The 27564-nt window shown below is 36.6% G+C and overlaps 4 protein-coding genes, 1 long non-coding RNA gene and 1 pseudogene across 5 annotated transcripts; 4 read left to right on the top strand and 2 right to left on the bottom strand.

The window, feature by feature from the left end:
- The first annotated feature begins 1202 nt into the window (after positions 1 to 1202).
- On the top strand, positions 1203 to 11332 carry LOC122144524 (annotated as a pseudogene).
- A 1762-nt stretch (positions 11333 to 13094) lies between these two features.
- Positions 13095 to 14017, top strand: LOC122144506 (V-set and immunoglobulin domain-containing protein 2-like). The gene is made up of 3 exons (XM_042755445.1): positions 13095 to 13202; positions 13727 to 13890; positions 13970 to 14017. Exons 1-3 carry the CDS (start codon positions 13151 to 13153, stop codon positions 14015 to 14017), a joined length of 264 nt encoding a protein of 87 aa, XP_042611379.1. The 5' UTR covers positions 13095 to 13150.
- A 1022-nt stretch (positions 14018 to 15039) lies between these two features.
- LOC122144505 lies at positions 15040 to 15743 on the top strand. Its single transcript, XR_006159735.1, has 3 exons — positions 15040 to 15104; positions 15353 to 15472; positions 15543 to 15743. It is a non-coding gene; the product is annotated as an uncharacterized LOC122144505 (long non-coding RNA).
- Positions 15744 to 16731: 988 nt separating this feature from the next.
- On the bottom strand, positions 16732 to 21252 carry acad8 (acyl-CoA dehydrogenase family, member 8). Its single transcript, XM_042755455.1, has 11 exons — positions 21093 to 21252; positions 20290 to 20390; positions 20033 to 20202; positions 19715 to 19824; positions 19340 to 19416; positions 19131 to 19268; positions 18847 to 18982; positions 18427 to 18524; positions 18174 to 18326; positions 17976 to 18078; positions 16732 to 16838 (listed from the first exon to the last, which is right to left on the bottom strand). The coding sequence occupies exons 1-11, from the start codon at positions 21208 to 21210 to the stop codon at positions 16783 to 16785; spliced, it is 1260 nt and encodes a 419-aa protein (XP_042611389.1). The 5' UTR covers positions 21211 to 21252; the 3' UTR covers positions 16732 to 16782.
- Positions 21253 to 21292: 40 nt separating this feature from the next.
- Positions 21293 to 24498, top strand: thyn1 (thymocyte nuclear protein 1). The gene is made up of 8 exons (XM_042755446.1): positions 21293 to 21603; positions 21693 to 21886; positions 22619 to 22687; positions 23186 to 23278; positions 23365 to 23460; positions 23549 to 23699; positions 24005 to 24040; positions 24473 to 24498. Exons 1-8 carry the CDS (start codon positions 21555 to 21557, stop codon positions 24496 to 24498), a joined length of 714 nt encoding a protein of 237 aa, XP_042611380.1. The 5' UTR covers positions 21293 to 21554.
- On the bottom strand, positions 24330 to 27557 carry LOC109103898 (vacuolar protein sorting-associated protein 26B-like). The gene is made up of 6 exons (XM_042755444.1): positions 26993 to 27557; positions 26753 to 26909; positions 26430 to 26591; positions 25732 to 25910; positions 25457 to 25599; positions 24330 to 25376 (listed from the first exon to the last, which is right to left on the bottom strand). Exons 1-6 carry the CDS (start codon positions 27213 to 27215, stop codon positions 25245 to 25247), a joined length of 996 nt encoding a protein of 331 aa, XP_042611378.1. The 5' UTR covers positions 27216 to 27557; the 3' UTR covers positions 24330 to 25244.
- Between the last annotated feature and the right edge of the window lie 7 nt (positions 27558 to 27564).

A 27564-nucleotide genomic window follows, 5' to 3' on the forward strand; every position in this document is an offset into this window, starting at 1 on the left:
GTGAGGTGAATAAGGATAAAATGATGAGAATTTGGTTGTGTTTTAGATCAGTTTCCCATCGGATCCTTTAATCTGGGAGGTTTATCTTTCTGTGAGAATATGAATGAAGGCAGTTTAGCAGTGAAAGCTCTTGTCAAAGGAGCCGTAGGTTACATCATCTTTAAGTCAGCTGAGCTTGACTTGTTTCACGTGAGCCAGTGGAATGCGTCACAAGCTTGGGATTGATTTTTTGGAGGATTACTAGTCCAGATCAAACAACAGAAATTAAAAACTGGAGAGATGGGCACAGTCTCATGAGCAATAACAAAGCAGCTTGAGGGCAGCATTCAGCCTAAAGCAAGGAGTTGGCTTTTTTTACGTCACAGGCAGATTCAGTTTAAAGCTGAAAGTAAAGGGAATATAGCAAGCAGTGCAGCGAAGCAAGCTCAGCTCAGCAGAGCTCCACCACCACGTCTATCTCTGTGAGGGATCCATCGCCAAAACTGGCTGACCAGGGACAGTTGGGAATGCTGGGATCAGTGATCCACCTCCAGCTGAGCAGTCAGGAGACTTCCTGCCCTGTGAGTGATCCCTGACAGCGTGTGTACTTAAATTAGTCTCCTCAGGGTATCAGTTAGCATGTTTCCTTTAGTGGAAGCTTTGTATACAAGCGATAGATTTCGTTCTCTTATAAACAAGTAAACTTTGTTTTATATATATATATATGTATATTCAGTCTTCTTGCACTTTGTTGGCAACCATATTGGCAATTCATTCTGACTTCTTGTTGTTTAATGCTTATTGAGGAGCACATTAAATACTTTAATTACATCAACTAGTTTTTGAGAAGTACTTTGCACTAAATCCATCAAATGAAAGCGTACAACATCTACATGTTTGGATAGTTCTTCCTACTGTAAGATTGCATTGTATGCATAGATAAATATTTTTTCCTACAGAAAACTGCTGAATCAAATGCCTTGTATCACCTTATTCATTTTTTAGTACATGATTTTTGGAATCTGAAGGGGTTTTAAAAGTTTGTGTGTGTGTGTGTGCATTTGGATGGATTAGGAATTTTGCATTTGTAGGATTATGATTTTTGGTCAATGTACCAAATTTTTAAAAATGATGTCACCTAAAAGTCAAGCCCTGTTGCGAATTGTTCCCTCTGAACTCCAGGATAAGTGCCATCACTGGCTGTTTCACTGCTGTCACAGGTGATGTCTCAGCGGGTCGAGATGCCACGGAAAGACATGGAGGTAGTCACTGGGGGACAAATGGTTGTTCTGGAGGCCTGGTACACCCCCACTACCTCCATCGAGAAGCATAGAACGCCGTCATCTGGACCTTCATGGCCAATCACTCCAAACAAGTGAGTATGTTTGGGATTAGCATTATAAAATCACTAGCACACTGAATATTTGTACAAAAAAAAATAAAGTATTATAATAATATTATATATGGGTTTTATGTATGCTATATTATATATATTTTTATATGTATTTGATTAATAATCATTTATTAAATGTATATGCATTTAACCCAAACTCTTGTTGGCAATTTTTGTAAAATATATAAGTCAAAGGCCATGTTATACACAGTAGATGTTATTCATGATTAATTATTAAATGCATATAAATATTTCATACCAAAATCTTAATGCTTAATTTTAAAACAGGTCCTTGTTATATATAATTAATTTTATTAACAATAAGTAAATAAATATATATAACTCAACAAGTCCAATTTATATATAAGTCTTAAGTTCTGTTAATAAAGTTCAATTAAATGTATATGTGTGAATTTGTTAAAATAAGTCACCATGTTATATAGGGATAATTTATTAATAATAATTAATTACATTTTCATTGAAAAAGTCCATATATATATACTATGCTATATATATATATATATATATATAGATATATATATATATGATATATATATATTATATATATATATATATATAGGTTCCAATGTAATCATATACGTAATGTTATTCATAATTAATAAAGTTTTATATATTTTTAACCCATAATCTTGATGTTAAATTTTAAATTACAGTAAGTATATATATATATATATATATATATATATATACCCACACACACACACATCCAAGTCCATGTTTTATATAATTAATTTATTACTAATAATTAAATGTGTATATATTAACTTTAACCCATAATCTTGATTTTAATGTTGAAGTCCAGGTATAATATAAAATTAATAATAACTTATTTAAATGTATATATATTTTAATCCAATCTTAAAAATTTTAATCCAATTTTAAATTCATCTTAATGTTGAATTTAAAATAAGTCAATTTTATTTGTCAGCTATCCATTTCCTCTCCTCCTTTGCTGTCATTTTGAAAAAAAATTTAAATATGGATTACATGGTAGAACAATCTGTTCTCCACCATCAGCAGACTAATAAATAACATGAATCTGACATGTCAGACCCAGCTTCCCTCTGCATCCTCTCAACAGATGGCTTTCACTTTAATGTCACAGGAAGAGTATGGAACACTTGAAAGGTCAAAGACTGCTTATGAAAATACACCGTGATGAATTTGATGGATGGGAAGAGAAGTGGTTTTACTCAAGCCGTTATCGCTGAGGTTTTTAGATGGAGATGTAAAATGTCAGTTTTAATACACCCTGAGGCGTGATAATGTGTTATACCGTATGTGCGAGCCAGCTATCACCTTCAACCTACTGCATGTGTATGAATGATATTGGTGCTGCGTATTATAGTCTGTAGTTTCACTAGTTTCTCTTTGCCTGCCTAGCTACCGTAATCAGGAATGGAAAATCAGCCTAAAGTGGAACATGACCATCTGCACTTACATCTGAGGCATGACATTTTACCTCTATCATTATCATTGGCCACTTTCTATCAACAGTCTCAGAAGAATTTTTTTAAAATATCGCTTCAGATTAAACTTTTCAAAATGTGCCTCAAGGACATTCTTCTTCCGACACACAGTTTGCAAATAGGTAGTACTGTACATGCCTAATGGTGTCTTAAGGTCTCTCTGTGTATGTTTTGACTGCAGGTCATCTCCTACTTCTCAGGACAGATTGGCATCGGTAGCACTGACTTTCGGAGGCGAGTGGGTTTTGCCGTGTCAATGCCCTCTGCCAATCTGTCCATCTATTCAAAACACGCAGGAGTTCGGATTCTGGGCGCTATCACTGCCACGTGATCATTCCTGGAGATCCAGGCCTGTCTGGGGAAGTAGACCTCATGTGTTAAAGGTACATTGACAAAATGTGCCTACGTATATTAACATATGGGGCATTAAAGTGTCTGTCTCATGATTTCTTTCTCTGTTCGTTCTAGTCCTCCATCCACGCCTGTATGCTCTATTACAGGAAACCCTGTACTGAGTGGCAATGTAACACTGAGCTGTAAATCCAGCTATGGCAAACCTGTTCCTCAGTACAAATGGACCCAAAGCAGCTCCTCTTTCTGATGGTCTTCTTCTCTCCCATGCAAAGTGAGTTTCCAGCATCTGTATGTTTGCCATTGTTTGATTCTCTTTCTTTATCTGCGGAAAATTCAAGAGCTTCTATGTATGCATTTAAAATAATTTTAGATTTATTTTTCATACATTATTGATATGAAAGGTACAGTGTGACAATTTTGTTAATTTGCTTTATGGATGATAAAGTTTGAATGGTTAAAATGTGATTAAATTAGATGGTACATTACAATTCAAAAGTTAGGGATCTGTGAGATTTTTTAATGTTGCTGTATGCTAGAGATAATTTTTTTTTTTGTCATTATTCTTGTGATGGCATTGGCTGTTAAATGAATAGTCTAAAAAATAACACTGAAAAACACTGTTAACTCAAAATCATACTGTCATCAACAATTATTTGCTATGCTGCATTAAAATAATTGATCAATAATCAAGTTCTTCTTATTGTACTTACATATACAGTTATAAGTGCTTCTTTTTTCTTTTTTTTTAATTGCTTTCATCATGTAGCGCATATAACTTGATATAAAAAGGAGTTAGCAATATGTTTATAGAGTTGTTCAGTTATTACGTCTATTTGTAGACCACCTGGAAGGCTAATTTACCATGCGTTCCCCAGGAATTTCCTTTGTGTGTTTGGGAATTTAAACAGTGCATCCTCTTTTTATTATCTCGATGAGATTAGTTAGATGCTGTGTAGAGACGAAGAGCACAGGCATCATTTATCATTATTTAGCGTATCTCCCTCTCTTTGGCCTGAGGTGAGGTGTAAATAGCTTCGTTACCCTCAGAGCAGCCAGAGAAACACATTCCCATCAGCCTCTATAAAGACGGCAGTTTTGACCTTGACTGAGTGCACCGAACATCTTACAACCAGTGCTGGCCCATCCAACAGGTGGTACAGGCGGTCACCTAGGGCCCTGCTTAAGAGGGAGGGCCCCATGGTCACGAGGTTTGTCAATTGAATTTCTAGGTGTCTCGACTTGAAGTGGCGCTACGCAGACCACGAGAGAGCATTAGAGAGCTAACAGTTCTGTATGCTTTCGAATCGATCTGTCGTGTGCGCCATTGCGCAGCGCCACTTCAAGCCAACCACACCTTCTGTCTACGTATCAACAGAGTACGCACCAGGGCTGTACAGTGCAGCACATATTTTGTCTGTGCGATTAATAACGTCACCACATAGCATGCGTGCATGGGGTTTTGCATGTGTAGATCCTGTTTACAAACCTGTTGTCCCACAAAGAGAACATTTTAATGACATGTTTTACTCCAAATTCATTTCATAACATCAGTCGATTGTTTGAAATAACGTCCTTTGTTGATGCTTCTGCGATGGTTTCAAATCACAGAATGAGGCAAAAATCATTATTTTATATTTCTATAGAGGGATAAAGGCTATGTTGATTAGCATTGCAAGATAAAGTATAGTTCATTTCATAAATTACCCGACATGGCTTGAAGAACAGAGATAAACTATTTACTGGCAATCGTATGTGTTATAGTCTTAATGTTTCATTCAGTTAAAACATCTCTATTCTGCATTTTATTCAGCTACAGCGATAGCTGTACTGGCTTTGTCCATATTAGGGATTTCCTGGAAACGTCATATGACTTCTATGAGTTTTACTGCGCAAATACACACTCCGGCTACAAGTAGAATTAAAACAGACATCGCATTACTAAGTTTTTTTTTCTGTTTAGTGGATGCATAAGAAATTACAATCAAAGATTTTTAATCATATTTATTTTTAAAATAAATCCTAGACCTTGCTAAGCTATTACACCCTGCTATGCTATACATCAATGCTATTTTTAATTCATTTGAAATGAAAGAATGATAGAGAGATTAAAGTGAAGCCTGAGAAAAAAAAACGGAGGTCTGGCTGCTATAAATAATATTTTATCACTGTAGTATTAGTACTTGTTTTAATATAAATTCAATGATGCCCATGATACACAGACAGTGTGACTTGTCCATACAGTATGAGGGGGAAAATTTGCGCTGCACATTTTTTGTGCCATTCATTACTATGGCTGCAGAGGGCTCCTTATAAGTTCACTGCCCAAAAAGCTGTCACTCATTTTAGTTCATCGGGGATATCACCAAGTTAGGTATATTAATGAAGTTCTTACAACAGCACAATGAATCTCTTATTAACATTGCATCTTTACTTTATAATGAGATGATTCGACCAGAGCATGCAGAACTTCTGACTGCCACTGTATTCAAGAAATCAACAGATATGTCTGTGATTGGCCACATTGTCTCAATGCTGCAAAAGCACATTGTAAATAGAAACCTGTAGTGCTCCCACAGAGCACAAACACAAGGGTGCAATGGAATGTTTGCCAAATATCCTATTCTGTTACAGCTATGTCCTAGTACAGCTGAGCATCCTCTAGTACCATCGTAGGAGGCGGGGCATGATTTTATCGATCCCACTCATCTTCCTTGCCAATAATACAGTTCTCTCCCTCTGTCCGCAATTTAGTTGTTAACCCACCATCCCAATGTCTAATGCAAAAAAAAAACAAAACAAAAAAACAACAAAAAAAAAAAAAAAAAAAAAACCAAAAAAAAAAAAAAAAAAAATTTGGTGATGACCCCATCAATCAGTTTATTAGTCTTAAAACCCAAGCAAGAATAGCCTGGTATTTTATTCATTTGCTGCATATTTCTTGTTTTAATTTTGTTTATGCTCTGTTTATTTTCCATTTAGTTTTCATGTATAATTAAGTTATTATTTATTTTACTTTTTTGTTCATGGACTATCTGTTCTACTCAAGGTCACAAGTGCACTCTGTTTTTTAATCTTGTTTGAAAATCCTTTTACATATGTATGTTGGAATGTGCCACACGTTAATACAGATTACCACTTAAATATTGCAAATGGGGCATTTGTAGTGTGCTTTCTATTCATTGTCAAATTAACTATGGACAGTTTTTACATTAGTGGGGCCCAATTGATTATCTTGCCTAGGGCCCACAACACTAGTACAGGCTGGCAATGCTTACAACATTTCTACTGGCATCTCGCCTCTCTTAAGTCCCCTATAAAACGATGAAGAACAGGCATAACACATTACCAGTTACTTCAATATAGAAAAATGTGAATTAGTATCACAACATTTTTTTCCCAAATATATAATGATGATTTCTGTTGACATGTTTCGTTTGATCAGTTGTAAATCTTTAGTGCGAAATAGACAGCTGTGCCAGCTGTTCACCGCTAAAGCTGGCTTTATACATATCAACCATGCAAGCAACATTTCCTCCTTATCCCAGGCACGTGGGTCTCCAGGTTTTGTCTCTGATGAGAGTACTGAGGGAACGACGAGGTGTTCAGTAAATTATCCCCTCAAGTTTATAAATAAACAAAACGTACCGTGTTTCTCCTGGTCATCTGTCTTCCTATCTCTGGTAACTCTCATCTTCGCGCATTCCACAGAGTGAGAGGTCCTGCCCTCAGCCTGTTGCTTGTGATGGGAATTACCTGCGGAAGGGAGCAATTAGGACCACCAGAGGATAGCAACGAGAACACCTTTAGATTACGACCCCCTGCTCTGAGGAGACACCAGTAATAGTTTGCGCGCGTTCATTCTGCTCTTACAGTATGTTGTCTTGAGGTTATTCCTCAACACCTTGGTTTCTTGTACATGTCTTGAGCCTCATGGGATGATGTATATACATGCTACTGTCACACAATACCATTTACATAGTTTGTTGCCAGTAAGAATCAACTATATTAGATTCATTTTGAAGGATATTGACCACTAATCGACTGGAATAATGATGCTGAAAAAGCAGCTTTGTATCATAGGAAATATAAGTATCATTTAAAATGTTTCAGATAGACTTTTCTAAAATTGTAATAAACAGTCCCATTTATGTTTTTACTGTATTCTTCTGAGCAAATAACATGCTTCAGCAAAAATTATTAGATTATATCTTTTTTTTACGACCCCCCATTTTGATATGGTTTTTGCATAATTGTTTTTAAAGATACATCTCGTATTTTTCAAAGGACTGTTTGCTTTACACATATAAGTAGACCAATGTTCAACAATCTGGAAGCCCCTGTGAATGGGACATTTTTCATCGTGAAGAATAAATGACTTTTATGTAAATGTGTCGACTGTGAATACAATGCTGTATAATCAAAAACAAAATTCACTTTTGTGCTGATTCTCGACGAGTCTTAAAGATAATCTTTGTAACATGATTGCTAAAAAATTATGGTCGCTTCTAGATGTCAATACCAAAGAAATATTTTGAAATGTGGAGGAAAAAGGTTGAATCTGGCTAGTGTTCTTTTCGATCCCCCCCCCCCCCCCCCCCCCATCATGTTTTCATATCATGCCAGTTTCCTTCAGCACAGACGTGAAAAACTATGCAAACCCGATATACACTACACCCTCTAACCTTCAAAGTTAGTGAGGTTGCACCCATCCACATCAATCCAATCCTGTCAATCAACAACCTACCAAGCAATACTTATGCGACAAAAAACAAAACAAGCTAAATGGCTCGATAGCCATTTTTTTTTAGCAATCAGTCAATTTGTATTCAATGGTGTACAGTGAGATTACGAGCTCATTCTCAATATCTCTATCCAAGCATTCAGTCTAAAAAGGCACCTATTAAATATCATTCCTACCCCCTTCATCTTGTTGTTCAATTCCATTGTTGAAAATTATGAAATCGTGTGCTGATGCTGTACTGTTGGTGAGTCTTATTAGAGAGTAAAAATCTGTCCTGGATCTCGTAGTTATTCAAAACAGAAGCAGACTATTAATAATCTGGTTTCTAAAAATACCTATGCATGTAGTGCTGATATTTATTTCTGACCACACCCCCCCCCCCCCCCCCCCCCCCCCCACCAACACCCCCCCCCCCCCCCCCCCATCATTGTTTGGTCCATATCATTCCACAGTTTCCTTTCAGTCAAGACGGGGTAAAATTATGCAACGTATAAAAAATTACACTAACCTCTAAACCTCAAAGAGTGAGGTTTACCATCCACACAAAATCTCTGTCAAAAAATAAAATGCAAAAATGGACAAAAACCAACAAGCTTACAAGCTTGAATAAGCATTGTTAGCAAATTCAGCCATTTGTATCAAATGTGAGGTCAGTGAGATTAGACGTTCTCAATATCCCAAAGCCATATCAGTCTAAAAGCCTCTAAAATATCATCCTACCCCTTCATCTTTTTGTTCCATCCCATTGTTGCAATTTATGAATCGTGTGATGCTCTCTGTTTGTGAGTCTTATTTTAGAGAGCTAAAATCAGGTCTGTATCTGTAGTTTCTTCAAACTGAAGCACCATCATAAAATAGTTTTCATAAACATACCATGAAGTGCTGATTTTATGAAGCCAATCATTTTAAGTGACATTCATTAGTATAAAAGGGCCTGTGAATCTGGAAAGCAAAGCCCAGCCTGGGGTTCCCTCGGGCGTCTTGGCCCCGGCCTCGGGCGGTCAATGAGGGAAAAAAAAAAAAAAATAAAAACAAAAATTTGAGTTTGGTGCTCATACTGCAGGCCCAATCAGTGTGTGAGGACGAAGCTACAAGCAGCAGCTGGTCCGGACTGCGATCTCTGCCAAACCACTGCAAAATGGCAGAAGAAGAAGAAATGGAAATGTGTGTTCTCTACCTTTAATGGTTTCATTGGTCATCCTCTTTGTCATGCGGTGAAAATAGGCATTAGCATTGTCCAAACATGATTGTGGCTAGATCTTTAACACATATGGTACCTTATATCGAGTAAATAAAGAGGGATTTGCAAAGGAGTATATCTATTTACTTGTCTATAATATCCATAATTTCATATTAAGGGCAGCTGCTTCAAGTTTGTGCACTTTGTATGGCAAAATGTGTTTTTTATTCTTTTTATGGAAACTACGAAGATTTTTGTCTATTATTATACTGAAGGGTCACATAAAAACTATCACATAAAAAACTTTTTTTATTGCCTTCATTTACAGTAGCGTTACTGTTTTTCAATTGCATTTTATTAAAAATTAAAAAATCGAAGATGTCTTTATTTTTTTACCCTTTCAATTCTTAAGAAATGTCCCATAAGCCTAATTTCCACTAAACTAGATAATTTTACCCCTTTTTAATAAAGGTTTAGTGTTGCTAGTCTATTAAAGGCAGGGAAAACATTTGAAAGGCTGTGGAAAATCCTACTTGTGGGTGTGCATTTTTTTGTTATTTAGTTTCTCTCATGGATGTCATTGATGTATGTATGTAACACAATACTGTTCAAATGTTTGGGGACAGTTAAGATTATTATTTTATTTTTTTTATTGACTTTATTTAACAAAGAAAACATTAAAGTCAATTGACAATTACAGTAAAGACTGGAGTAATGGCTGCTGAAAAAACCCATCTTTGCCATCACAGTGAATAAATTACATTTTAAAATACATCAAAATCGAAACCCAGTTATTTAATTTGTAATAATACTTACAGCATTATGGTTTCACTGTATTAATGCCCCTTAGTGAATATATAAGACTTTTTCAAAAACTTCTTCTTACTGACCCCATACTTTTGAACGGTAGTGTATACTGTTTAACAATGTAAAGTGACAAATGATGGAAACTGTGTGAGAGTGGGAAAGGTGTTTGTATTTTAACAAGGTGGGGGAGAAGTTAATTTTTTTAAAAGTCTCCAAGTGCCTGTAATTGAAACGTAGAATAAAGCAGCCACGTGCTTCAATAGGTCACAAACAGCCGAAAGACAAATAAAGAAAATAAAACTATTGAAAATAATTGATGTTCAATTAGGAAGTTATGAATGTTTGATTCTATTTTAAGATGAGAGGCAAGGGCACCCTTCGACTTAGCAACCTCACAAAAGCATGTCTGGCAAGTATGTTTGCCCCGCGCTAGCAACACGGCTGGGGGACTGACAGCTGCCACATCAATCTAGAGGTCTCCACCCGTTAAGTATCATTCAAAGACCTGATGCCAACATTTTATGTTGTAGATTTTGCCATTCACTGTATTGTAACTGAAATTGTTCCTGTTGGGGGGGGGGGGGGGGGGGGGGGGGGGGGGGGGGGGGGGGGGGGTGTGGCTGCAGCTAACAATGCCTGGGTGATCGCCGGGGCCAACGGTGGGCTCGGTGGTGGGTCGTGATGGCTCTGGTTTTATTCATGATCTTTTATCCTGAGGAGAAAACCGTGACACAGAGGAGGAGGATAGCCACTGAGATCTAAGTGAGCATGTGTCTTGATATTTTCTAATATTTAATAGGACTTGATTTTTGTACTTCACTCCACTATAATGCTACAGATTAGATGGTGTGTATTACAGTATCTGCTTTCTATTGCTATAAGGGAAGATTGCACAGGCCCCCGAAACGCGTCTCCTGGGCTAAAAGCGCACCACAGGCGATCAGACATTCATATATAAAAGAATGGCACATTGTCCTCCATAGCCCCAAGCCCTCCCTGCACAGGACCCTCAGCATCCACTCCAAAACAGCCATACCCATAACCTGCCCGGGTGCCTTGGACACCGCCCTCCATCCTCACCACCTCCGGTAGCACAACCACATCCCGCCTCCGCCCAGGGGAGCGCAACCCACTACATGGCCTGCTGGATACAACGGCAGCAGCAGCACACTAAATCACACACACCACCATCACTCATAACACTCCCGCAGTCCTCAATCCAAACAGCTTGCTCCACACCCACAGGACTGAGGGGCCACAGCCGCAGACCCCACGTGCTGCTCAAACATGCCTATACTAGAAACACTGCCACCCTGATGTCCCGCATGTGGGGGGCCGTGCCCATCATGGTGCCCACCCAGAAACCACGTGCGGGTCACTGGTTGTAACGACTCTCAAGACAAATAATGTGCTAACGACTAGCCAAATGTACATGGGGAAGGGTTTTCGACAAAGGTGGCGATAAATGTCAAAAACGTTCTATACCAGATAAAGTACTATAAGTACAGTAAAATATAGTTACATGTCAAAAATCGCCTTTGCTTTTTTTTTCTAAAGTATCACATGTTTTTTCAATGAGATTAATCTGTGCTTTGATGCCTAAACACTCTTTGTCTTTTCGAACCCGTTACACTGACTGAAAATAGTATTTGTCATTTATTTTGTCAGTTTTACAGTGTGTTATTATTATTATGGGATGCAGTGTCCTATTTTTGTAACAGTTAGGTGTGTTTATGAATTCAGATTTGTCCAGTTACTTAGACATTCATGTTCCATTAATGACAATTAATCTTTAGCATAAGCTGTTCTTGTGCCCCTTGTGCCTCCGATTCTCTCAGGAGTTTTCAGTTTTCCTGTCAGCAGATTTCTGAAGCAGAGCAGGTTTTTACAGTATTTCAAATGTAACATTTTTTCTGATCATTCAGAGGAGTTTGAGGGTGACTGTAAAGTAGAAAATAAAAAATGAAATCCCATGAAAATGCTGTCTTAAAACGTCTATATGTAGAGGTAGAGTGTAAAAGAGATAAATGCCAGTATCTGCCATGCTTATTACTTGAGCAGGAAGGACTCTTAATTTGTAAAACATGTGATCATGGAAGTTACATGGAAGTGTCCATTTGTTCATTCATGTGTTCATGATGTATGAAAAACTAGCCTTGTGGTTTAATGACTTGAATATTGGTAGCAATGTTTTATCATTATTGAGATTAGTGTTAATGCTGAATGTTATTGTGAATATTCAGGTTGAAGATATTGTTTACTCTGTAATTGGGACTTTTCCACTCAAATTGGCATTATATGGAATTGAAAGCATTATATCAGGGGTGTGCTTAATAATTGCTGGAGGGTATATGTTGTTGGTTGTTTGGGTACTTGTTAAGTCCAGGGGGGTCTATGCCTAGTAAGACCTTGATTAGCTGGTTCAGGTGTGTTTAATTGGGGTTTGAGCTAAACTCTACAGGCACAGTGATTGTACACCCTTGCATTATACATAACTGTCCACATGATGGAAGCAGAGAAGTAAGAAACAGGCTCAAAGTGGAAAATGCCTCAGTGAGGTTTCAAGTGTTCAGGTGGTGGTACTTGTTTTGATTGCTTACCATAATGTTCTGCTTATTAAACTAATACAAAATTGTAAAAAACATTGTCCAAAATTTGATATTACAGTTTTTATATTACAGTAGTAGAAACTAGCACAGCATTTTAATGTGGCATTTGATTGACCCTCCATTAAACAAACTTTATACCAGCTAGTATCTTAAATATTAGAACCAGACACTTTTATTTTGGCTGCCACATTTTTCTTTTTCAACTTAATTTGTCGGCAGGAGGTCTTGGGTTGAGATCCCGGACGAGCCACCGATTTCTGTTATGGTCATAACAGAAATACATTTTTTTCTTGATAATATCTTGTGAACCATAATTGCTTTAGAAATAAATATACAATTTATATCTTTTTTTTTTCTCAGAATAATGGTTGTCTTAGAATACAGCTGTTGAATGGGCAACTTTTTCAAGTGTGGTTTTTCCAACTATTTTTAAGAAAAGGCTGCTTTAGTGAAGAACAATAACTAGTGTTTAGCCACACCTGCCTCCCATTTTTGCAAGCACATTCTGGACATTGTTGTGCTTTCTGTTAGTTAGAGTCGACCAGTTATGAGCTGCTCCTTATCTCAGCGCAAGGACAACAAAATATTAAAAGTATAATGGCATATGGTCACATTGTCCTCACAGCATGCATTTTGTTCCAGTACTTCGGTGAGTAATTCCTTCACCCTTTTTATTATATATTAAATTGCAAAGGTTTATAATTACTTAATACAAAATTCTGTTTCATAAATATATGAGTACATATAGATTTATAATATAAGTATTACACTTCTGTTAAAAGTTTGGGCTCAACAAGATTTAAAAAAAATTTTCTTGAAAGCCTTGCTCACCAAGGCTGCAGTTATATGATCAAAAACACAGTAATAAAGGGTAATATTGTGAAATATTATTACAATTTAAAATAACTTTTCTGTGTTTTAATATATTTGAAAATGTAATTTATTCCTGTGATGACAAAGCTGAATTTTCAGCAGTCATTACTCCAGTCTTCAGTGTCACATGATCCTTCAGAAATCGCTCTAATGATTATCAATGGAACAGCTGAAAACAGTCATGCTTAATATTTTTGTGAATTTTTTTTTAAATTACAGCATTTATTTAAATAGAAATATTTTGTAAACATTCTAAATGCCTTTACTGTCAAAGAGTATAGAGATCTTCTCTTTGTACAGATGTAGTAAGGTCATGGCAGGCAGTTGTGGTAAAGCCCTCAGTGTTTGTCCGGTCGGGGTCATCGGCTGAGCTGACCTGCACGTATGATACACATGCCTCAGAGGGCTTCACCCTGGAGTGGCGTTACACAGCTCCAGGAACTCCTGCCTTCCAAGCCAAGAGGGTGAGAAGAACTGCTGTATTCAGAGTCAGTTACAATAAACCACCACATCTACTGACCCTCAATGTCCTGTTTGACACAGGTGCTGTACTACAATGGGAGGCTGTACTGGGTCAACTCTGGAAGGTAGGATGGCTCTCGTGCAGAACCCTCCAGTGTCAGGTGTCGCTTCTGTCAGGATCATCAGTGCTGAAACATCTGATACTGGGCTGTATAGATGTGAAGTCACCAACCCGAACGACTGGTCTGGCAGTGGACAAGGTCTGATCAACCTCACTGTGCTAAGTAAGATGGCCTATACATCATGGGTTTCAACAGAACCCAAAATATATCAGTATATATACATATATATATATATAATCTGGAAATATTTTCTTTGTTATTATTTTGTCACACTTTAGTTTGGGGACAAGTTCTCACTATTAACTACGAATTTTGCCTCAATAAACCCCTATTTTGCTGCTTATTAGTTATTAAGGTAGTTGTTAAGTTTAAATATGGGGTTGAATTAAGAGATCTAAAAATATGGTCATGTAATATGCATGCTAGTTAATAGTGAGAATTTTTCCCTAGTGTTACACTAAAAGATGTTTTTTTTATTAAAATCAAAATCAAAAGTATTATTAATATTTATTAAAATATATTTTCAGCTTTCTGTCAGTTATTTTGAATTAGCTTTCATTTTTATATTTTATCATTTTAAATTTAAGTTTTAGTAATTTTATTATATGTGCTTTTGTCATTTTACTATTTTGTACATTTCTAATTCAATTTTTAAGTTTAATTTGAGTACTTTTAGTAACATTTCTAATTTTCATTTTTTTATATTTCGTTTTTCCATCTAATATTATAATTTTAATTCAGCTTGATTTCAATTAACATTTTTTTTTTTAAGTTTTAGTTAACAACAATGCTTAAAGAAACATACTGTATTTCAATAATTAATTGTGATTAATTTCATTATTTTCTATAGAAATCATATATGTGTGTGTGGGTACTGAACTACTTATCCAGTTAAAGATGATGTGTGTTTTCATATTGTTCTCTCCATCATCAGCTCCTCCGTCTGTGCCAGTATGTCAGCTGCAGGGAAACCCCTACACGGGGAATGATGTGACTCTGAGTTGTCATTCCTCTCAAGGTCTCCCCCATACCGATCTATTCATGGCACAGAGAGCCGAACGCAGCCCCTCTGCCGCCAGACAGTTTTATTGAAGGTAGGAAACAATCATTCTGGCACCTGAAAATAGGGCATAGGGATGACAACACAGGGACAGCACGGATTTGCTTACTCGATTATATAAGATTTTAGAAAGAGCCAAGCAGTATAATATATAAACACTAAGCATTAACTAACTAATGATTTCAATAAAATTACTAAAGATTAATGTAACAGTTATTCCAGTACTCGCTCTCAGGCCATAGATAACCAATAACTAAAAAACACGTCTCTTTTGTGCTTCAGATCAGCGCACCGGTTCTCTGATGTTGCACAACCTGTCTGAAGCCTTTGCTGGTACCTACACATGTAAAGCGTCTAATGAACTCGGTCAGGCAGCGTGCAGCGTAACCCTCAGAATGACCTGTGAGTACAACACACACAGCTCTAACATCGCTGAATACTAGAATCATTTGACATTCTGTTCTGTTGTTAGATGGAGGAACCGCAGCTGTGATTGGCGGAGTGTTGATGGGAATCTTTCTCGTTCTGCTGTTGATTGGGGTAACGGTCACCTTTGTCACCTGGAACAGGAAGAAGCACATCCAGAAAACATATGCAAATGAGCAGAGGTGTGTATTTAAATCACTGTGAACTAGATATGATGTTCAGCATTTTTATTATTTGTTTTGTTCAAGTCAGGGGAAAAAAACAATTCAGCACTTCAACCGCAGAGCGGAGGGAACCTACTACCCATTCAGTCGGGTACTGAAGACCAATCAGACTTCAAAGTGTCTAGCTTTAGTCCAGTTGTTTAGTCTCATTGCATCTGTCTCTGCTGGTTTAATCTCTGAGCTTACAATAAATATACACTTTTTAACATACCTAGGAGCGTACCTTTGTACTCATTTCATTCAGAACTACTATAATGTCGGATTAAAGAAATGAAGACTTTTTGCGTTATGATTCTTATCTACTTAGAGAACATTATAAATGCATGTTGACAAGACATACAAAAAACAGAGCTTTCAGGTGAAACCCAAACAGACTTTGTGGAAAGTTTCATCATTTTTTTTTTTTTTTTTTTTTATTTCACAGGGTGCACAACAGTTCAAGTCATAAGAATCATTTTAAAAACAACATTAGGATCTGGTCTATACACACTCTATAATGAGGACAGATAATGTAAAGCCACACTTGAACTGATTGGATTTTCAGTTTTTTTTTAAATCGATCTCACAAAGACAAAAATAATGTAAATACTAAATACTGAATTAATCTGATATCTATACGTACACAAAAATTGTTAGATTTGGGGATTTATGAGCCTTAATTATATAATTTCAACTAAACTAGTGTTTCAGTAACTTTTGTAAATGCTTCATTTTAATGCTGTAACCAGTGTTTCTCTTTACATATTTGTGTAACCTGACAGTATTTTGACCCTAAACAAAACCAAATTCCTCCGTATGTTATTATAATAAACACTGTAATCTAGATTTACTAATTCACAAGTTTAAGGCACAGACTCTCTGAACATTCTGCATTAAATACTGTTGACATCTCATGCACTCGTGTGCGCCAAATACTGTTGACATCTCATGATCAGTGATCTCTATAGTCACATGTGGGACATAGTGATATATAACAGTCACTCAACCTTATACTTATGATGGACATTTTAGACAATGAAGACACAAACTGTTTTGTCCCGTACAGGAGTCCATTCATGAGCATCATGATTCAGTGAGCAAACTTCTCGCAATGATCATCCTCATCACTTCATTAGTACCTAAACAAAAGAAAAACAATGTTAAAATGTAAAATATTATATATAAATCTAATAGTTCTGTCAATCGATTACAAAAAAACAACTAATTAATCAAACGTCTTTTTCCCTGAAATTAATCACAATTAATCCCACCTAACATTTTTAAACATACTTCTATATTTGCAATAATTTCACATACAATCTTCAAATGATTGTGAAACAACATAAAGACAGTATTTTTTATATTAGTTAAGTGGCATCTTTTTTATGTCTGAAGGTGAGTATCACTGATGGCTCTAGGAACTTTTTCACTTAATATTTAACTTATTTATTGAATTTATTTATTTGACTTTAAATAATAACTTTATAAGTGAACTTAAAACAATCTTCACATAGACCCATTATAATAAATGTCATATTTACATATGCCCTTCAGTAAATAGGAAATATACAGAAATTGAATAAAGTTATCAAACACTAAATTCTTAATTAAAGGGATACTCCACCCCAAAATGAACATTTTGTCATTAATCGCTTACCCCCATGTCGTTCCAAACCCATAAAAGCTCACTTCGTCTTCAGAACACAATTTAAGATATTTTGGATGAAAACCAGGAGGCTTGTGACTGTCTCATAAAATGCCAAATAAATAACAGTGTCAAGGTCCATAAATTGGGTATATAGGACAGTCACAAGCCTCCCGGTTTTCATCCAAAATATCTTAAATTGTGTTCCGAAGACGAACTGAGCTTTTACGGGTTTGGAACGACATGGGGGTAAAGTGAATACTGACAAAATGTTCATTTTGGGGTGGAGTATCCCTTTAAATATAGATGAATCGTTAAAGCTACAAAAGTTATTGATTTCCTCCTTTTTCTTTTGTTCTTTGATTGAACAGACATCACAGCAGCTGGGTTATTAGGTAATTTTGGCTGCTTTAAGAGCTGCTACTGCTAAATATGGCACGGATCTGACACGCGTCGTATTTTCTCACAACTCTTTACCTTTTCTGACTCACTTCAGGTCTTAAAGTCTCTATAATGAGCTGACGAATTGAATCGGGTGTGTTAGATGAGGGAGACAGTGCTGGGCTGCTCCAGGACAGTTTTGAAAACCACTGCATTTCAGAGACATGTATAAGACAAAAAAAATCATTACCCTCCAATATCTGATGTACTCTAATGTCTCTGACGTACTGCTGCACTGCATAGTCCTTTAGGTAACCATAACCTCCATGTATCTGTAAGGCCTGGTTACATATCTGAAAGAGATGACCACAGATGGATTGATGTGTTTTTTGTGTGTTTATGTAACAGGTCATCACAATCCGACAGAGCAATGTGTGTATACACCTACTGCAAAGCATTCATCTGTCACGAAGAGTTTGGCCATTGAGCAGAGCGAGACGGCGTCTGGTCGCCCCTCCTGCAGAGCCACCGCCGCCTGACGCACCAGCAGCCGAGAAGCTACCAGCTTAGTGGCCATCTCAGCCAGCTTGAACTGCAGGAACTGAACACAGGCGTCAATAATGACTTCCTATTTCTGATTTACACATGGACATTCAACTGAAACCTAATAGGAGATCAGTGATGGACAATTCAGCTGGTACCTGGCTGTTTGATAGTGTTTCTCCAAACTGTTTCCGCACACACATGTGATCTCGGGCCAGAAGCACAGATGCGTGTGCCGCTCCAAGAGAGCAAGAAGCTGCGGGTACAAAAAAAACTAGCATTAACTCCTGTGCTGTGCTGAAAATCCTTTACCTAATTGGTGTAAAAATTGCTTGTAAATCTCTCATTATGCTATATTATCACCAAATATTAGATTCAAGCATTTTTGGATAATTTTGTCAAAAGGGGAAAAAAAGAAGTAAAAAACATCACATTTTGGGGGAAGTTGTTCAACCCTGTGTGAGCAAGTCAGTAAGTCTTAATTCAGTCCTCTCTGCGTTAAAACGACCAGAACACAAATCTGTCAAAATAAACAGGTTATCAAAAAGGTTTCAAATCAAAGTTATGAAACAATTCACCAATATTAATTCTGCCTCCGTTTAGGCCTTTCATGGCAATGCTGAAGCCCTCCCCCTCTGCTCCAAGCCGATTGGTCACTGGGACAGCGCAGTCCTCAAATATCACGGCTCGGGTTGGCTGCGAGTTCCAACCTACCTGAAAGATGTTAGTACACTGATTATAAATCACAGCATAGACAACATAACTCAATCCTGCCACCTACTGGACAATCTTTACCGTCTTTTAAAAAAATGGCACTCCAAAGTGTTCCTGTCCTGTATAATATACTGAAGATGTTCATTACCTTCTTCTCTTTTTTGCCAAAGCTGAGTCCCGCAGTTCCTTTTTCAACCACCACGCAGGAGATGCCCTTAGGTCCCTTCTCACCTGTCCTGCACATGACCACATAAACATCTGTGTCTCCACCTCCACTGATGAACGCCTGGAACATCAAAAACTGTTGGGAAGCTGCATGGAGATTTTTGTCAATGTCTCAGTCATTTCTCAAGGTACCTTAGAGCCATTCAGGATATAATGATCTCCTTGGAGTTTCGCGCTGGTTAGAAGTGAGGCGGCGTCACTCCCGCTACCTGAGGTTAGGGAATAAAAAAAAAAAAGATTAAAACTATGAAAACATGAAAAAAAAAAAAATATATGAAAAGAAGAAAAAAACATTGTAAGTGTAAAATTACAATATGTTGTCAAAATATTAAATGCTATTTCTCTCTCTATATACAGTATATATATCTCAACACACATTTAGTAATTACGTTTCTGTCAATTTTTTTATATTTTTGTTTAGTTTTAGTTTTATTTTTTTAGAATTAAATACTTTTAGTTAATGACAACAACTCTGATATATCCCACAAAGTGTGATCTTGAGCTTACCGGGTTCTGTGAGACAGTATGAAGCAAACTTCTGCATAGAGCAGAGATCAGGACAGAATTTCTCCCTTTGCTCGTTGTTTCCAAATGTGTCTATCATCCAGGCACACATGCTGTGTCCAACACAACCATTAAACACCATGTAAACACCAATGAATCATGAAGAATGGAAACAATATGCAAGCACATATACTATGTTACATAAGAATACATTCAGTCCTACCTTGTGTATTATTATTCCAATGCAGCAGCAACTTTAAAGTATTATATAAGCAAGCTAGTAGGGACAGTTATGAAGCGTAGATGGCTGGGGAGACTCACTTGTGAATACTGATGTACGCGGTAGTGCTGACACAGCCTGTGGATAAAGCCTCAAATATGATAGAGGTGTCCAGACGAGAGAGTCCCGACCCCCCAACATCAGGGTTCACATAAATCCCACCAAACCCCAGCTGGGCAGCTTTCCTCATGGCCTCCACTGGGAAAATTTCCTACCAGTAAGGATATTAATTGATACAAATGTTTCAGGATGAAATATAAACAATAAGCATTTTTTTTTTTTCAGCTGTTCACGTTACCTTTTGGTCCCATTCTGCCATATGTGGAGCCATCTCGTTGGCAGCAAAGTCAAATGCCACCTTCTGAAACTCTTTCTGTTCATCTGTGAGTCCTATAGAGGCTGTGGAAATATATGTGTGTGTATTATATATTTGTTATATATACTAATATATTAAACATGACTTTATATTGATTATCTACTGTATTTATTAGCAGCAGCATCTGCAGTAATGAGATTCATGACGGCGTCTGCTATCAGCCAATCAACGGCCCTCGACACACACCCCCAAACATGATTGGTTGAGCTCATTAAAGTCCAACCAGTAACGTTCGAAAAAACACGAATCTGCTTAAATTTACGTTTTTAAAATGCAAGATTGTATAATTTAATATAATATACGTGTTTATTAATTTTACAAATTAAATCATTAAACTGTAAACTTTGAAACTTCAGGAACACTCGACTGCACAACGGAGTTTACTAATAAAAATGCAGATTAAAATGACATATTAGTGTATAAACAGACTCCTTTTTACCAATGGCAGCAAATTTTCAATGTGTGACATGGTCTGAGTCTTACCCCATTTCCTCATACATTATATATTTAAAATCATAAATTTGACTATGTATGCAGTATGTATCGAATGAGAGATCACATTAATTAAAGTCTATAATAGATCTACACTAACTTTATTGGAACTATAGCATTTGAAACACACATTCACTCTAGTAACGTTAGTCCTAAGTGACTGACTGCTTGTCGTTATTTCTCAAGCAACAATGTTATTATTATCACCACGGTCTTTAAATAATTTGACTTACGATCAACGCAAGCTGCTATTCCTCGTCTCTGCAAACTGTTAAATATTAAACTGCGACTTCTACCGATGCTATATGAACCAAATCGGACACCTCTTACGAGTGCCATAGCCGCCGCCATGTTGATTCAGTGACGCGTTCAGTCGCCGCGGGGATTATGGGTAATGTAGTTCTACACAGTCTGGACTTGACAACAGGTACCCTCATGTGAATCGTGTGTGCGCAGCATTAACGCAGCTTTAGCTATTTTTTTTTATACCACGTGAATATATTGAATTTAAGTTGCAAGTAGTTTTAATAATTATAAACTCTGTTATTTTTATATACCCCACATTCTGTGGTTGGGTCGTAAATAAAAGCAGACTAAAGCCAGTTATGATCCTCCAGACCGCATGCGATCTGCCTGGGCGCTGTTTTATCACCACGAGGGCTTGCAGAAACATTTCCTCGCATTTCCAGTGAAACATGCCACCCAAGAAAAGAACACGAAGCAGCGCCAAATCCACTAAACACAGTAAGTAATATGTGTAATATAAGGGTCACCTTTTTAGTTTCATGCGAAACAAGTCATCACTTTAAATAATGAATTGCTTCTTGTTTTAGCTGATGCAGACGCCCAGCACTCTGAGGTGTCTGAGGATGTTGCACAACACAAAACTGGCAAAAGAAACAGATCAGCAGCAGTGAAAAGTGATGTGGAGAAAAATAAAGATGATGACGCGTGCAAATCATCTTACAGCCACTGGCTCATGAAGTCTGAACCTGAGAGTCGGATTGAAAATGGAGTGGACGTGAAGGTAAACCCCGTGTGTGTGTGTGTGTGTGTGTGTGTGTGTGTGTGTGTGTGTGTCCAGGGTTTTGTTTGTTTGTTTAATTGCAAAAGTTTAACTTAAGCAAAAAATACAATATCACAGAGAACTACAACAATGTGGGGCATGGAAGCCTGTTTACACCGCATGAAAAAAAAAATCATGCTTCCATAAATCAAAATTTTAACATAAAAAGTCACATTAATGACACTGTAAAGCTGCTTTGACACAATCAGTATCGCATAAACACTATGTAAATAAAGATGACTTGACAAAATGTCAGCTTTTTAACTCATAACTTAGATTGTCGTAATTTAAACGTTATCTCATCATTACATATATCTCAAAATTATGAATTAGTGTCTCATATTTCTGACATTTTATGTCATAATCATAACTATCATTTTAATCTCAATTCTGATTTAGTACCTCATAATTTTGACACTTATCTCATAATTTTGACTTAGTATCTCATATTTCAGGTTTTTTCTTTTTTATTCCACAGTTATGGTTTTCACTTGATTGATGATTTACTAAAGTATGATTGTTTTACTTTCATATGAGGAAAAAGTTCAATAATGCTGGAGCTTTTTTATTGAAGGAGATTTTTAAATGTTGTTACTAGGTGAAGGTAAACCGAATTATCCCCATTAATAACTTAAATGTGAAGTGATGCTGTATTATATAATATGATAATATTTTGTCATCCTCACACTGCAGTTTGGAATCGAGGACCTAAAAGCCCTTCCCAGTCAGACTGGATGCTGGGATGGAGTGAGGAATTATCAGGTAGACTATAGCCCCTTTCACACAGTAATAACAGCAAATTGCTGTAAAATTACCGTAAAAACTGACTTTACCGGTAAATACTTAAAAATGCTCTGTTCACACAGGCAACGACGTTCTGTCTTTATACCAGTAAAGCACCATTCACACATCAGTTTCAACATACATAACTAGTGCAGGGCATCTGCATCAGAAAGTTATGATTGGGCCAGAATCGACGTCTTACGTCACTGCGTTCTGAACTCGTACAAGCTCATACCGGTAATCTCGTTCTGCACGCACACAGAGCACGTTACCGGTAATTTACTGGTAATTTTACAACTTCTCATACCAGTGACTTGTCAGAACGAATTCACCGGTCCTGTTCACACATGATCTGTTAACGGTAATTTACCAGTAAAGAATGTGTGTGTGAAAGGGGCTTATGATTGCTCAGTATGTTTATCAAGAAGCGCATGCAGAACACTCACTAATACTGACACTTGAGACTTTTCTCCTCAGGCACGTAATTTCATGAGAGATATGAAGGTGGGCCAGCAGGCTTTCTTTTATCACAGTAACTGCAAAGAGCCAGGTATCGCAGGCCTCATGAAGGTGAGGAGTCTGTTCAGTAGAAGCTTAACACCTGAACGTTTTTACCTCATGCATAGCAAAAGTGAGGATTTTCATCGCTTTTACAGATCGTAAAGGAGGCTTATGTGGACCATACACAATTTGACAAGAAGGACGTGCATTATGATCCCTCCAGCAAAGTAGACAACCCTAAATGGAGTATGGTGTGTCTTTACACAGACCCCAAAAAGATTCCTAATGATAACTTTCTAGTTTTGCCATCAGAACTGACCGCAGATTCACTCTGTGTAGGTGGATGTTCAGTTTGAAAGGATGACCGAGCGTTTCATCCCTCTGGCTGAGCTGAAGAAATATCACTTGCAGCACAAAGCTAAAGGTGGACCCTTAAAAGATATGGCCCTCTTCACCAGGGCCAGACTTTCAGTTCAGCCCCTTACTGCAGGTTAGTCGTATTTAATACACATGTAAATAAAATATGTACTATAGTGTAGCATTATTTAAAATGTGATTATAAATGTAAAATGTATTTATTCTTAAAAAATATTAAATATTATTATTATTATTATATAAAATTATTTATATTATCTTTGTTTTAGCTAAAATAAAAATAATTTATATTAGATATATTTTAGAATTAATTAAAATAATTTTTAAATATCAAAATTAAATATGGATATTTAAGGATTTTTAAAAAAATTTTATTTAAGGATTTTTTTTTAAAATAATACTTTGTTTTCTTGTTTTCAGAGGAATTTGACTTTGTCCTGAGTTTGTTTGGTGAATGTAGATTATGTATGATAATCATAATAAAAGTCTTTTTGTTATCATATTATTATTATTTTTTATTTTTTTTGTTGTTTTGTAGTTATTTTTTTTTTTTTGTATTTTATCATGTAAACTTGAAATACCAAAATAATGATATTAAAACATTTGAATGTTTTTGTTAATAAAATATGTTTGTGCTTCCATCTCCATCATACCACTTAATAATACCAGATTTCTCTAAAGCCATGAGAAGTCCGTTATCACAGGTTATTTTCATTTTGAAGAAAAAAGGAAATCATCACGAATGCAGAGGTTAGTAAATTTTATTACAGTAAGGCTGATTAAATGAACCTTTTGCAGAAGTTTTCACGGTTGCATGGCTGTTAATAGTCATTCCTCATCACTTGAACAGCTAATAAGCTATTAAACAAATATTTTGTATATATTTAGTACAATACAATGACATACACATGTAAGAGTGGAAAATTCACCTTAAAAATGAGTAGCAAACAATCACAAAAAGGATTTCTGTATTACGGCGTTTAACTGCACTCTTGAGAATACTGGAACCTTGTGTTGCCGATGATTCTGCTGATACTTATTAATAGGAAATAAACACTTAAGACACCAGATCAAAAGAAAAAAAGTTAATAATAAAAATATGAATGAAAAGTTAGTAGTTCCCTTATTAGGCATTTCTGTGGAGGCCTTCATATCTAATACCCTAAATGATAGAATAATACTGTGCAGAGCTCTGTGAAGAGTACAAGAAGTGCTAAATTCATAACACAAAAGATCACAGTAAATCTCATTCTGGGCTCATTAAACAGGACAGAGTATAGAAGCTAGAGTCTGACTTTTCAGTGTACTGGACTTGACCATAACAAGAGGAATGTACTGAGGCCTACAACCTCATGAAGCGCAAATCAAACCTATAGGATGAAAATAGCGGCGTACACATGAAAAGATTGTTTCTAGCATTTTAAAACTGTTGGCCACTTATATAATGGAAATGTACACAGAATTGGAAAGAGAAATAAAAAAATATTTTGTAATCTATACACATTTAAGTAGTTGGACTGCCTTTTACAAGCTCGATTCTCATTTTTGATCTCAAGAAGCCATGATTTCACTTTTTCGGCAAAAATCACTTGCCACATTGATCCCTTCGAGACTTAGAAAACATTATTTTGATGTTGAAGGAACATGAAGCGTCTTGCATCTAGTTACTCTCCTCTTTGGCGTGTGCTGATGCAGTTTCAGAGTTTGAGCCCTCAAATCTCTGCGCAGCAATGCTGGCCTGTTGGGACATACTTCTCCTCACAATATCTCCTTTCCTCCAGAGTGTGATCTCCTGTTGACAAGGAACAGCAGTGTATTTTACTCAGACTTCAAGATGGAGGGAAGTAATGTGTTATATGTGGAATACCGGACCTGTTGTTTGAAGTAGCGTCGCTCTTCTTCATCTATGAGGACTAGGTTCAGGTAGTAACGCACAGAGAACTTCTTGTTGATGTCCCTCATGGTGGGCGTCAACTCATATCCGGCGAGAAACAAGCGAATGGGGATCGACTCGCCTGAAACGATAACATTAGTGTATATGTAAATAATGCATTTTTTAAAAATGTTTAAAAGCCACAAAAGATAAATGTGTACAGTGGAGACTGTGTAACATCATAATACAATACAGATGGGAGGTTTATCTTTACCTCTCACCGGTGCCCCATCCATGATCTCATATTTGGCAATGGTGTCGTTTTCATGGTACACACTGGGTCCAGTTCCAGTCGTTTCCCGTTTTATGATATTGATTTCCATGTGTTTTATCTTTATCCTCACAAGGAGGAAGTAAATCTTTCCTACGATAACATCCCTCAGATGGTATCTAAACAGGACACAAGAAATTATATTATGAATAAAAAAACATCCCATTTTAAGACTATTTTTGCATTGTGACATTTAACAAAATATACATAATTATATATTTTTGTTTGCAATTTTATTAAGCACATTTTACGAGCATGTATTTATATGCATGTATTTAGCATGTATTTATATATATAGATATATATATATTTATATATACACACACCTCTTTACAAAATAAGTAATTATTATATTATACCAGTTATATTAAAAATATAACACCATTATTTATATTTATATATATATATATATATATATATATATATATATATATATATATATATATATATATATATATATAATATATATTTTTTTTTTTATAAAAATAAAGATTGTATAATGTGATTTTCATGGCATATAATTATGAAAAACTATGTATAATTATTATATACAGTATAATATACTGCGTTAATTGTCCAACATTTTGGTGGCTCTCACTGTTTTTTTTTGTTTTTTTTTTTTATCATGATGAATAATTTGTTTTTTTTGTTGTTTTAAATCTATATGGAGACAATCTTCAATTCCAACTTCCATCTTGATGGAGGAGTTGAGCTCTGGATATGTGCACAGCGTCTGCACGACAATATCCATCTCTTTACTGATATCATTCAGCCTTCTGCTGACCGTCGCTCGCAGAAAGTATCTGAACAGATCAGAATGGAGACATTTTATTCATACTGACTTAATGCTGCCATATTCTTGTGTGTGACAGTATATCCCATAATGTTCTTGAGACTAACCCCATGATCACAGCAGTTTCTAATAGATTAGTAACCGTGAAGCAGTTGGTAGATTTAACGTTACCTTAGTTTGACATTCTGGCCAGTGTAGGACTCATAGGGCTTTTCCACATGAGTGAACTCAAAGTCAAAGGTCTGGGACTGTGTAAGCTCACCAGGTCGAGCAAGATCCTTCACTAACGACACAAACTCATGGTGGTTCCCTCTGTCATAGTACAGCTCTGTGAATCACAGGACATGTTTATATATATACATCAACACCAGGACTGTTTCTAAACGTGCATTCCTAGACGGATTAACTCACCAATCTGTCCGACAAACTCGATTTTGATGCCATAGTGCTCCAGCCTCTTTCCAGGAGTCTTGAGAGTCACGTTAACTTTCCCACTTACGGTTTCACCATCGTAGAACAGGAAATATTTGTCCTTTTTCCCATCCTCGGTTTTGTGCTCGGCTTTCTTCCTGGTCTCGGCGTCATTCAACACGATGTCGATCTCAGCGCTCTGTCCGAAGCCGAAGAAGCTCATGTCTGATGGAGGAGTGTCAGTGTGACTGCTGTACGAGCTCAGATCACCTGATCTGACAGCTGCTTGCTGCTGCTGCTGCTGCGCTCAGATAGCTACAGGTGGCCGTGCGATTCTCTCGCGCTCTGGTAACGTTACCAAGTGGCCTTCAAAAACAAGCGCATACGCTATTTGATTGTTTAATATCCGCGATTACATAGAAATATCACTATATTATGCTCGAAATCTGATGCATATTTCTGTGTGATTTAAAGTAGCTCAATTTACAGCAGGACAGCAGTCAGGAAGGATATTTGCCCATAAAGTAACTCCCGCACTTCCTGGATCTTCCCGCAGGTGTAATTTCAAAATA

Source organism: Cyprinus carpio, unplaced genomic scaffold (genome assembly GCF_018340385.1).
Source record: "Cyprinus carpio isolate SPL01 unplaced genomic scaffold, ASM1834038v1 S000006701, whole genome shotgun sequence".
NCBI lineage: Eukaryota > Metazoa > Chordata > Actinopteri > Cypriniformes > Cyprinidae > Cyprinus > Cyprinus carpio.